The sequence below is a fragment of the Colius striatus genome, chromosome 11 (genome assembly GCF_028858725.1).
Source record: "Colius striatus isolate bColStr4 chromosome 11, bColStr4.1.hap1, whole genome shotgun sequence".
Lineage (NCBI taxonomy): Eukaryota > Metazoa > Chordata > Aves > Coliiformes > Coliidae > Colius > Colius striatus.
In genome coordinates, this window is record NC_084769.1 from 24073664 (window position 1) to 24085958 (window position 12295).

At 55.9% G+C, this 12295-nt stretch overlaps 1 protein-coding gene across 1 annotated transcript; it reads left to right on the forward strand.

The window, feature by feature from the left end:
• The first annotated feature begins 4651 nt into the window (after positions 1–4651).
• On the forward strand, positions 4652–6802 carry SP9 (Sp9 transcription factor). The gene is made up of 2 exons (XM_062004987.1): positions 4652–4672; positions 5447–6802. Exons 1-2 carry the CDS (start codon positions 4652–4654, stop codon positions 6800–6802), a joined length of 1377 nt encoding a protein of 458 aa, XP_061860971.1.
• The last annotated feature ends 5493 nt before the right edge of the window (positions 6803–12295 follow it).

Here is a 12295-nt window from a genome sequence, read left to right on the forward strand (position 1 = left end):
CCTTCTATTTAGAAACATTTTCATTTTAAGAAAGCTTTCTCAACGCTAGCACTGTCTGCATTTCAAACCTCCTGCAGTCTGAGCTCATCATGTCTAACCTATATATGATGCTAGCACCAGAAAGCATGCGAACCAAGTGATAAAATCATCGTTCAATGTTCCTCAGACTTTCCTACCGCGGCAGAAAACAAATCTATGATGCTGTTGAATAATCTTCCAATAATTGTAGTAATTAACATCATCACACAGCCTGCAGTCACCTTCCTTCCTTTGACACCAGTCTTCCCGTGAATTGGTAACGTCTCTTCGGCTGAGACAAACAGAACAAGGGAGGCTTAAGATGCATGGTCCAAACCGATTTAGGAAAAAAGAATTGGTTCTCTAGGCACGTTTTTGACTGTGGTTAGGAGAGGAGAGGGTTTCCAAAACTATCGTGCAGCTTTTTTGAACGCAGGGTGATATGGGTCGCCCTGTTACTCCGAAACGGTGTCACCCCAAAGGTGGCAGGGAAGAGGGAAGCCCAGCCTGCGGCTCCACGGCTCCGTGGGCAGGGGAGGGCACCAGGTAACAAACAGCGCAGAGAAGCTCAAGCAGAAATTGTTAGAGACTGACATAATTTCCATTTAATTTCCATGATCTATTTGATCCCAGTGCTCATTCCCTTTTTATTAACTATAAAAGATTTCCCTCTAATCAAAAGCTGCACTTCATCTTTACCCACAAATGAAAAACTCCATAGCGGAAAGAATTCAGTGCACTCAACAGGCACCGGGGTCTGTATTTTAACATTATCCTCTATATACTCTTCCCCCTTTTAATATCTGCTCTTGGGCAAGAATAGTGGGGAAGCCTTTTCTTAACTGAAGTTATTAATTTATCCCCGGGGTCCCCCTCTGCTTTGCTCTGATAATCAATGGTGGTTTCTAGATCACGTAAATGAAAAGTGTAATTGAGAGTGGGGGGAGGGGGTGCACACGGGAGTCCTGTTGCTAAAAAAAAAATAATAAAATAAAATCCTGGCAGGATGCAAGGCTTGATCTCGGTGATAAGCAGTTTCCCTGTTCTCTGCCCACGTCCCTTCTGCTTGGCAGAAAATGAGGCTTCTGCTCTTGAACTTGGAAGAGTTTGCCTCTCTCTCACCCCTAATGTCTGTGTGTAAAACTCCGTACCCCTCCTAGGAATCAGGAGAAATTTACAGCAACTTCACATTTAACAGCGGTTAAATCGATTTACTTAGCAAATATTTGGCAGTTCTTTCCCAGAACTCTGTTTGAACAGAGGAGTCATTTCATCTGACGTTCTTGAATATGAATCCAGGCGCCTCCTCAGCAGCTTTAATGAACAAATTGTTTCCTAGCTTTGCCTCCCAAAGGCAGCAACTTTAGTAGTTGCACAGATCAAAAGCCACGCGTAAGGGGGAGATAGGAAACAATATTGGTCAAAGGAAGTGAACTGTTGCATTTAATTAGGCTATTCTTCTTATTAGTATTCATATTGAGATTTTTCTTTAAAAAATATTTATGTTGATTTAACCGTAATGTATTTATGATGTAAATATATTCCGAGATGAAAACGTCACGGATCAACTGTAAAGGACCCGGATACATAATTTTAAAAAATCAGTTTCAGTTTATATGAGGTTCTCACCCCACTTTCGCTTCTTAGTCAGATTTGTTTATGCAGAATCGACATTTAATAGTGCTAATTGCACTCCAGTTAAATTGCCCTGATTGCAGAAAGGGAAGCAATTTTCGTGCTCTCTGTCTGGGTTTGGAAGAAATTGTTTTATATTCACCTCTTTATAAAGAAGTGGAGATAAGGCACCGAGCCTTTGCACAAATTGCACTTACGGGCTGACTGGCAGCATTCAGGCGCTATAATAGAGCATTATTTGGCCGTTTTGAATAATGTAAAGCATTTGCTGAAAGCTATTCTCCTGAAAATTGCCTTAACTTTTAAAAGGGTGATGATTCACTCCAAACCAGGCCTTTGTTACATTGTCATTATCCCCCAAATGTTTTAACAGTCAGCTCAACACTTTAGCATAACACGTTGATCTTTGTTTAAAAACTCGATTTTTGGAGTATGAAAAAAATCTGTCAGAAAATACTTGACCCTCTCAACATTTGAGCAGCTTCTGCCCCTTTCACCGCCGTTCGCTCGGCCCTGCCACCGCCCGCCTCGTTACTTTACCCGAGTTACTTTCCCGACCTCGGGGGGACCGGGGCTGGCCGGGAGGCTTAAAACCCGCCCCCAGGCACCACGGAAACCTGGCCGGGCCGCAGGAGCGCAGGCGAGCGGCGGATGCCTCTACCTGCTGGTGTAGAGGCAACGTTTTTAAACGTCACCCTCTCCATCTGCCTTCCAGGCGTATTTTATTTATGACTTTCCCCGAGGAGAGAGGAAAGACCCTCTCCCCCCGCCGCCCTGGGGGTGGCCAGCAGCGCCTCGCTGCCATTCGACGACCACCTCGGCAGGCTGCTAAGAAGGAGCGGGTTCCCCCCGGAGGAAGGAAGAGAGGAAGGAGGGAAGGAAGGAAGGAGGGAGGGAGGAAGAGAGGGAGGGAGGGAGGATAGAGAGGGAGGGAGTGGGGGAGGAGGGGGAAGAAGGAGTCACCTGTTGGGCGATTGCTCCCGGGTGCCCCTGTCGGACTCCTCGCCTCGCCCGCGGGGATTGTGTCGCTCCCCCCGCCACCGCCTTTGCATCGCCTCCTCCCGCCGAGCGTCACAGCCGCCCGGGGCAGAGCGGCGGCCGCTTGTACCCTGCTCCGGCCAGGGCTCTCGGGGACGGGGCTGGCAGTGCCCTGCTCACAGCCCTGTGCTCCGGACAGGCAACGTGCAATTGGGCGCAGGACAGTATTTCCTCCCGCAGACCCGACTCTAGTACGCGGCAACAAAAGGGCGAGCGCCCTTTGAAAATAGCCTTAGGCGTTTAAATAAAAGACGGTCTCCGGGGACAGCCTTTCCTGGTGTGGCAGGCGCCCTGCAGATTGCATAACACAACGTACAACAAAACGCAATGCTCGCCTTTCTTAAGCACGGAAAAAAAAAAAAATAGATATATACCGAAACGAGTAAAGAAAGGCGAAATGCTCTCAAATTCGCGGTTTCTCCATCTTGCTCCTTGGCGATGCCTATTTCGCATCTGCCAAGACGTTTTTACACTAGGTGACTGAGGCGGCACCGAGGAGAAGGAAATATCGACTTCAGTGCAGAGCAAGCGCCCGGCGCTGCTTGAACGCACTCCTGTCTCTGGTTCCCAGCTGTCCCCAGCTGCACTGGGGACACGGCAGCAGCGGAGGGAAAAGCTCCCACTCCCAGCCTCACAGAGACGATTGCAATGATTAAAAGTTGCACGGTTATTGCTCTTCCGCGGACACAGGACGGGTAAGTTCTAGCCAATTACTTAAGAAGCCTCCAATAATTGCAAATCGAAGGGACTAGCTTGCAAGACATTGAGGAGCTGAGGTGTGGACTTACATTCGCACATACAGAGAGCAGGTAAAGTCTGTCGCTCAGTGGGCATGTGGAGTGTGCACAGGGCTTAGGCCACAGGCAAGTGCTGGGGAGGCTTATTTCAGCAGCGTCCTAGCACTGCTAGGAGGGAACAAGCCTTCTGCCGTTAGCAACACTGTTTCCACGGGGGTATGTGGGGCTTGAAAAATATGCCGCGGGCCGCGAATTTGACTGTCAAAGTACTTTGCCGGGGATTACTCTGTCAAATAAAATCCTCTCTCTTAAGCGACAGGATGTCATATGTACCTCGTCCCCTCACTCCCACTACGGTAAGAGAGAAAACGGATGCCCGTCGGTTCCCTGCCTTTGGATTTTTTGTCGTTTTGTGTAACGAAAAAGCCGCCTCGGTTTATTTTGCAAAGAAAGAAAGACATCCGTATTGCCCGGAATCACTTAAAGGATTTAGCAAAGCCAGACAAAACAAAAAAATTAACACGATTTCGTAAAATGTCATCAGGAGCTTTTAGGTTATTTGTATCCAACACGGAGAGCTGCACAACGGCCTGTAAAGGAACCGAGGGGCCTGTCGAATAAAAGCAATGCGGGTATGGTTTACTTGGATGTGAGGACCGCAGGTGACTGAATAAGCAGCGGGGGGATCTAACACCTCCCGCACAGTTCACAGGCGGCGGCGGAGCGGCGTCAGGCGTAATACCAGCCCTCCGCCGACGCCGACCCCCTCTCTCGACTCCTGCCCTCTGCGGCTGTGTGTCCCCCCCCCCCCGTCTCCCGCGGGCGGCCGGTGCCGGGGCAGCGTCACCCCAGCAGCGCATCTCCCGGCTGCTGTCGGCGGGAGTCGCAACCCGGCGGGCAGACGGGGTTTGTAGTTAATTGCAGCGCAACCGCCGCAGTCCGGAGCGGGGAGTTTTCTCCACGCGCGCTGACTGGCACGCGCCCCGAGCCCCGGCGCCGGCACCTCCGCGCAGCCTGATTGGCTGCCGAGCCGCTCCGGGCCGCTCCGCCCGCGCCCTCATTGGGCGAGCGCCGCCGCCAGCGGTACTTCAAAGCGGGCGCTGCCCGCACTTAGGCAGAGTTTAGCCCCGCCGAGCCGGAGTGTCCTCAGTGCCGCCGGGCAGCGCGGGGCGCACACCGAGCGCCGGCCCCCTCTGCCCCACAGCCCAGCACAGGGACGTGCTATGGCTACGTCGATCCTCGGGGTAAGTCGGCGCCGCCGCGGAGCCGCCTCGCTGTCCTCTGCAAAAACTGTTGCTGCCGCCGCGGCTGCCCCTCGTGCGCGTCGCGGTGACCCGCGGGCAAGGGCTGGTCCCGACCCGCCTCGGGGGACTGCACCGCAGGTTTCCCGTCGAGTCGTTCGTAAAGAGTTGAGCCCGAAAACTTGATTGGCCGGAGAGAAGTCGGGCCGCTTGCCCTTTCTTTTGTGGTTTTGAGTTGTTTGGTTTTGGTGGGGTTTTTTTGCGTGTAGCTTCGGATTCTTGTGTGTGTGTATTTTGTTTTGTTTGTAATTGGAAGTGACGCGCTAAATTCCCAAAGGTTTTTTGGTACTTCGGCGGTGCGAGGGGCGCCGGTCGGGGGCTCCGCGCTCCGCTTGCCTTCCTGCCGTCTCGGTTTTTTGCCGCTCCTGCGCCGTGGCTGGAGGAGATCCTGAATTTCGTTCCCCGGGGATTTTTGGTGTAACGGCGGCAGGCAGGAGCGGCCCGTCGCTGCGCGGGGCGTCCCGAGCCGGCCTCTCGGAACACGCGTGTCGCTCGTGATCCGCTTCCGATGTAGAAACCCCCTCGGGCGCTGAGACCGGTAGCCGCCGGAAAACGAGTTTTGCCGGGCAGGGCCGGAGCCTTCCTCCAAAATGAGTGAACTTTTCTGCGGCGGTGCAGCTCGTCGCACCGTGGTTACACCCGCGCCGCCGCGTCCCCGCGGGAGCCTGCCGAGGCTGCAGGGGTGAGGCTGACGGGCCGGCTTTGTCTCTCCCGCAGGAAGAGCCGAGATTTGGAACGACTCCCCTGGCCATGCTGGCCGCCACCTGTAACAAGATCGGGAACACCAGCCCCTTGACCACCCTGCCCGAGTCCAGCGCCTTCGCCAAAGGGGGCTTCCACCCCTGGAAACGCTCCACCTCCAGTTGCAACCTGGGCTCCAGCCTCTCGGGTTTCACAGTGGCTACGAGCAGGGGCTCCAGCGGACTTGCCAGCGGCACGGGCACCGCCAACAGCGCTTTCTGCCTGGCATCCACCTCGCCCACCTCGTCGGCCTTCAGCAGCGACTACGGCGGCCTCTTCTCCAACTCGGCGGCGGCGGCGGGCGTGTCCCCGCAGGAGCCCGGCGGGCAGTCGGCCTTCATCTCCAAAGTGCACAGCTCGGCGGCTGAGAGCCTCTACCCGCGGGTGGGCATGGCGCACCCCTACGAATCCTGGTACAAGTCGGGCTTCCACTCCACGCTCTCGGCGGGCGAGGTGGCCAACGGGGCGGCCTCCTCCTGGTGGGACGTGCACACCAACCCGGGCTCCTGGCTGGAGGTGCAGAACCCGGCGGGGGGGCTGCAGAGCTCGCTGCACTCGGGCGCCCCCCAGGCCTCGCTGCACTCCCAGCTGGGCACCTACAACCCCGACTTCAGCTCCCTCACCCACTCTGCCTTCAGCTCCACTGGCCTGGGCTCCACGGCCGCCTCGCACCTGCTCTCCACCAGCCAGCACCTGCTCACCCAGGAGGGCTTCAAGCCCGTCCTGCCCTCGTACACGGACTCCAGTGCGGCGGTGGCAGCGGCCAGTGCCATGATCTCGGGCGCTGCCGCCGCCGCTGCCGGGGGCGGCTCGGCCCGCTCTGCCCGCCGCTACTCGGGCCGCGCCACCTGCGACTGCCCCAACTGCCAGGAGGCCGAGCGGCTGGGGCCGGCGGGGGCCAGCCTGCGGCGCAAGGGGCTACACAGCTGCCACATCCCCGGCTGCGGCAAGGTGTACGGCAAGACCTCGCACCTGAAGGCACACCTGCGCTGGCACACGGGTGAGCGGCCCTTCGTCTGCAACTGGCTCTTCTGTGGCAAGCGCTTCACCCGCTCCGACGAGCTGCAGCGGCACCTGCGGACTCACACGGGCGAAAAGCGCTTCGCCTGCCCCGTCTGCAACAAGCGCTTCATGCGCAGCGACCACCTGAGCAAACACATCAAAACGCACAACGGGGGCGGTGGGGGCAAAAAGGGCAGCGACAGCGACACGGACGCCAGCAACCTGGAGACGCCGCGCTCGGAGTCCCCCGACCTCATCCTGCACGACGGGGTGGGCGCCGCCGCCCGCGGACCGGGCAAGGAACCTACCGCGGGGCCCGGCGACTCCTAGGGGCAGCGCCGCCCAGCCCGGCCCGGAGCCGTGCCCCGCTGTCAGGGAGCCCAGTGGGCCGCCCGGACTCTGCCCCGCGCCGGCCGGGGGACGCCAGTCGCCGGCCTGGGGCCGCCTCGGGGGCGGATGCGGGGCCGCGGAGGCGCGGAGCGGCTCGCCCGGTAGGTACCGAGTGACACTTTCTTCCGTTTCCTTTTCCTCATCTGGAAGCACCCGAGGAGAGGCATAAGGTGAGAGACCCAACTGCAAGTCTGAGGTGGCTCCTCTGTATCTCATAAACACCTGTATAAATAGGGGTCGAAAAAGGGGAAAAAAAAAAAAAAAGAAAAAAAAGAAAACCAGATCGTGTTCGCTTATTTTTCTTGTAAATGTTGATCTGGGGGGGGTGGGGTGGGCACTTCCTTTTTTTTTAATTGGTGAATTCCTGAAATTCAGGGATGTTTTGGGGGGTTGTATTTTGGTTTGTTTTTTTTAAAAATTTTATTTTAAATTTCTGATGCACTTTGTGGAAGTCGGTATATATGTAAAAGATATTTAAAATGTTGAGTTAACATTTCACTCAAACACACGTAAGTTAAGGTCTCCTAAAGAAATTAAATGCGTTTATCTGTATGGAAAAAAAAAATCTTGACATATTTTCATTTTGGTATTATTAAAGGACTCTGAACAATATATTTTTGGGTTTGTCCTTCTTCGTGCCCTCCCCTGTCCTGGCCGGGGTCAGATTTGAGCGGGAGCCATCGCACCCATCCTGCCTTCGTAGGGACTATGATTAAAACCACCGCCGGAGGAAAGGAGCCGGCTCCCGGGCCGGGCGCACTGGTGCGCTCCGGTCCCTCTTTTTGAACAGCCTTGAGTTTGACTAACACTTTTAAAAAACAAGCTGAGCTCCAGGCCGAGCTTTAAGCGCCCTCGGCAGAACCAGCCCCAAACCGGCGTGAGACCGATGGGTGCCGAGGAGTGGGTGATTGCGTTTGGAAAGCCCTCAGCGGCACAAGGCTGGTGTGCGGGAGGGAGCTGGGGGGGATCCAGCGCTGGAGTCAACACTCCGGAAAAGACATTTCATGCCTAAATGAAAATCTTGTTAAATGTTATTAATTTTGACTTGGAGCACACAGCAGCCCCCTGTGCCTTGTATTCCCTTATTAGGGATTCATGTCTTATCAAATATCTAATTAATCTCCTAGACATCATTTGTTCTGGCCAACTTTATCTCAGCTGGTCCACAGGGAAAACTCCGAATATTCTCGGTGACAAAGCTCCCTTGAAGATCCTTTTAATTGTCCAAATTAACTGCACCAAATTTGCATGTCAAACGGTAAAGGGCAACCTGAGATAAAATGTAAACGTTTTAAAAGCCCCAAACTAAGCACTTGATTTGATAACTGGGCTTTTTAATGTTATGGAAGACAACTGCTCCTTTCCTTTTCAAAGCCGGTTGATCTATGCAAATAGCGAATTGGAAATGCTTATGTCCCCATGCAGTCAAATGGTCCTTGCATGTTATTTGAATATCAGTGGCTCTGCTATTGAAAAGGTTCAAGGATGCTCTCTGACTTCTTTGTGATTACTCAGTGCAGCGTCTTATTCTGAAGAAAAAAAACCTCAGGAATAATTAAAGGCTGGGCTAAGGCCTGGGAACACATTTGGGACAGGAATCTCATTTAGACAGGCTCTTTCAAAATAAGGCACAGTTAAATTGACCAGAAGGCAATTATTGAAATGAAAATTATTTTCACTCCCTTTGTCTCCTGACCACCAACCTAACAGCCACACTATTTTTTTTAAAAAGCAAATTGTTAAATGAGGTAATTGTGTTATTAAAAAAAATGAGGGGGGAGCAGAAAAAAAAAGTTAATTTAGTCTGCCGGGTACAGACTGGAGGAATACAAATATTTTAATCCTCCATAAAACAGAGAATGCAAATAACATCGGGAAACGGATTCTGCCGTCGGCCACCAACTGGAATAAAGACGTTGCGTTAAAGAAAATACATCTGCGGTGAATACTAATAACCGCGTCCCACCTCCTCCGCGCCACTGTCGCATAAAAGCAGCGGCAGCCCCAACACCGGCTCTCCCGGGGCGGCGACGGGAGCGGAGCGGCCGTCCCGCCGTGCTGGGGAAGGAAACCTCCGGGGAGATACACCTCGGTGCCAGCAGCATGGTCCCTGAGCGCCGTTCCGGAATTTCTCCAGCTGAAAGCATCCCCACAAGGTCCCTTTGCCCCCGCCCAGCCGGCGACCGGGTGCCTGCGGGCTCCCTGGAGGGCAGGGGAAGTAATGGAGGGAGGGCGGGCGAGAGGAACGTGCTTGGGCAGGGGTAAAGTAGCCAGCGGGCTAGCTCGCCGGGCGGTGGGACCGTGGCTCCCTTCGCGGCGGGCGGCGGTGGGGGGCGGAGGAATGCACCCGCGCGGGGTGCCGGGCAGAAGTCAGCTTTGTTTTCGATTTATAATAAAACACATCAAAGGAAACCATCCGGGTCCAGTTTCTACCAGGCCGGGGTTACAGTTCTCAGCTCAGTGATCAAGGACCTCTTTGCATTGCCTTTGCCCCTTCGGGTCAGAAAACGTCCATCACGCACAGACTGCCCCGGAACGAAGAAGGGCGCAGAGCCGGTTCGTTTAACCGGGAAAATAGAAAGCATGTCACCTTTTTAAAAATAAATGACACCATTCTTTCGCACATGTTGGCGATAATTATATGGTCTGGGGAACTTTAAGACAACGAAAAACTAAAGAACACACGGTGTGAGAACCGAAAAATAAATCTGACTTCACTCTTTGAACCCATAGTTGAGCAGTACCTTTTTAAGGGGAAGACGCGAACCCATGAGCACTGGGAAGGAGAGAGCTCCGGCGAGGACGGCGGCAGAGGGGAGAGCCGAGCTCCCCGCTAACTCGGCCTCGCTCTCCCTTGGCTCGGCCAGGAGCTGAGCGCAGCTCCCGTTCACAGCTCGCTGCAGCCACTGCTTCTCGTTCCTGCACCTCGTGGGCAGCGGCTTCGCGCCGACATCCTCCAGCCCGTTAAAACGTGGCTAAAAACTAGCCATCGACAAACACCAACCGACGGGAAAAGGTAAAACGCCAGGAGAAAATATTTAGTGTGTGTCATTCGATAGCGCTGTGTCCCCGCTCCTCAGGAAGCGTGTCCCCCGCCCCCCGCGGCGGATTTACAGACCTAACGGCTCGTTTTACACTTAAAAAGGTAACATTAATTGCTTTGTTCTAACTAGATGATATATAAACACCCGATCCCGTGCCCGGACAGTTTCTTAATTGCATCTTTCAACTCAAATGGAAACTTTATCTGCGGGAGCCGTCATTTATTTGCAGACATTATCTGTCCGCCAAGATCCTCTCCCACCCTTCCCAAACGCAGATGAAGGGAATCCAATGAAAGACCGCCCCTTCGGGTAATTGGTGCTCTAAGTGGTTATTTTAAGTGAGAATAATTTAGCTACAAATTTCCTCAAGGAATAACGTTCTTAACGCGTTTGAGAAACAACCGCGGAGAGCGGGGCTCGCGCTCGCGCTGAGCGGCGCCCGGGCCGGGCCGGGCCGTACGGCAGCTGCCGGGCGCCACCTAGAGGCCCGCGCCGGCCCGCGCTCCCGCGCCGGGCAGGGGGGCGCGGCCGGAGCCTCCACCGGGGCGGCGGCTGCGCGCGCTGGGTCGCGGCCAGAAGCCGCCGGCGGGAGCGCGGGGCGGTCGCGGCGGCCGGCCCGGGGGGTGGGAGCGGTGGGGCTGGGCCCCCGGGAACGTGCAGGCGGGCGGGCTGGCCGGGGTGAACTTCTGTGGGTGACGGCGGGGGCTGGATGGCCCGCGGCGGCGGCGCGCGCCCACCTGAGGGGAGGCGGCGGGGTGGCCGGCCGGTCTCGGCAGCTCCTCCGGGGCCGGCATCAGACGGGGCGGGCGGGCCCTTGCCGATTAACGGCGGCACCCCGCCGCGGGCGGGTCAGCGCTCCAGGCTTCATGGGCCGGCACTTCGCGGCCGTGCGGTGGGCACCCGCCGGCGGGCACCGGGCGAGGCAGCGCCGCCGCCTTCGCGCCGCTGTTTTAACACAAATCGGCGGCAGTGCCTATTTCCGAGATGTGCTAATTGCTACTTGGATGGCAGGGCGCGAAGTCCTTGTCCGTTTCCTAGTACAAAGTAGGTTGCTAGAAAATTTGAAATTGCCTTTCAGCCTAAAGCTGCCTTACCTGAATGTCATAATTACAGTAATTATGTACATCCAAATTACATGCTAATTAAATTAGAATCAAATCGTTCTAAATCGAAATCAAATGAGCTAGCGAGAATTAATCAATGACAACATAAATAGAGAGCTTCCTTCAGGGATATTTATTGTAACGATTCAAGCAGGAGCCTGATCTGGAAGTCACCTGTTTGTTTACTTTCCGAACTGTAATAATTTACGGTTCAGCATCGATTATAAACGATCGGTTCGGCGGGACGGCAGAGCTAAAGGGCGGCCCGGGAGCCTCCTCGCCTGAGGACGGAGGCTGTTCGCCACCCGCCTCCAAGCGAAGCCCGGGCCGCGCCGAGGCCGCTCGACGGAGCCGGACGGGGTGGGAGTCGGCACCGTCCCGCCGCCGTCCTCCGCGCGGGGCCGGGCCCCTAGCCCAGACCGACGGGGCCGCGCGGCGGGAGAGTGGCCATTAGAGCCGCCGGCCCTCCCTCGGCCTCAGCTTCTCCCGCTACGCCCCCCAGAAACAGCCCTATCCCCGGGTGAGGGCTGCGCCCCGTCCCTCCTCGCCAGGCTGAGGGCCTCCCCTCACGGCGCTGCGCTCCGCAGCCGCCGGGCCGCCTCGTGCGGCACAGGGTTAACCCTAATCTGCGTCTTTTAAGAGAAAAAGGCGGGGAGAGCTGTTCTTACCACCATCCGCGAACCGACAGCACCTCCTACAGGGCCCCTGCGCGTTCTGCCCGGTCGCTGCGCTGCCGGCCGCGGCGTCTGTCCCGCCGGACCGGACCGGAGCGGAGCGGGGCGGGCCTCGGCTCGCCCAGCCACCCCCGGCGGCGCCCGAGCGCTTTGCCCGGGCTCCCGCTGCGGCAGCGCCGCTCCGCCAGCCCTCTCCCAGCTCCTGCTAGCCGTGTCTTGAACCCGCCGCCCCTTCTCCGCGCACCGCTGCCAGGCCTCAGCTTGGCGGAGTTCGGGAAGACTGGTCGGGCCGCTAAGGTGGTACAACTGGCCTATGGACAGCACCGAGCACTCTTCCTCCACAGCTGCACCGACCTTCCCCAAGGTTCTCTGCGCTGCACCGAAAGCCGCAGTGTCGCAAGGCTGAGCCTTTTGTTTCAAAGCTCTTCAACAGGTCGTCTTGAGACAGATGCATCCATCGTTATTCACCTGGTTTAATTTTCATCCACACCAGCCATCCACCCCACGAAGCCCCTGCCATTTGCCAGCCTTTGCCCATGCAAAAAGTCGAGATGAACATAGCACAGCCCAACTACATGCAAACAAATAAATGTGGATCCCACAAGAACACCC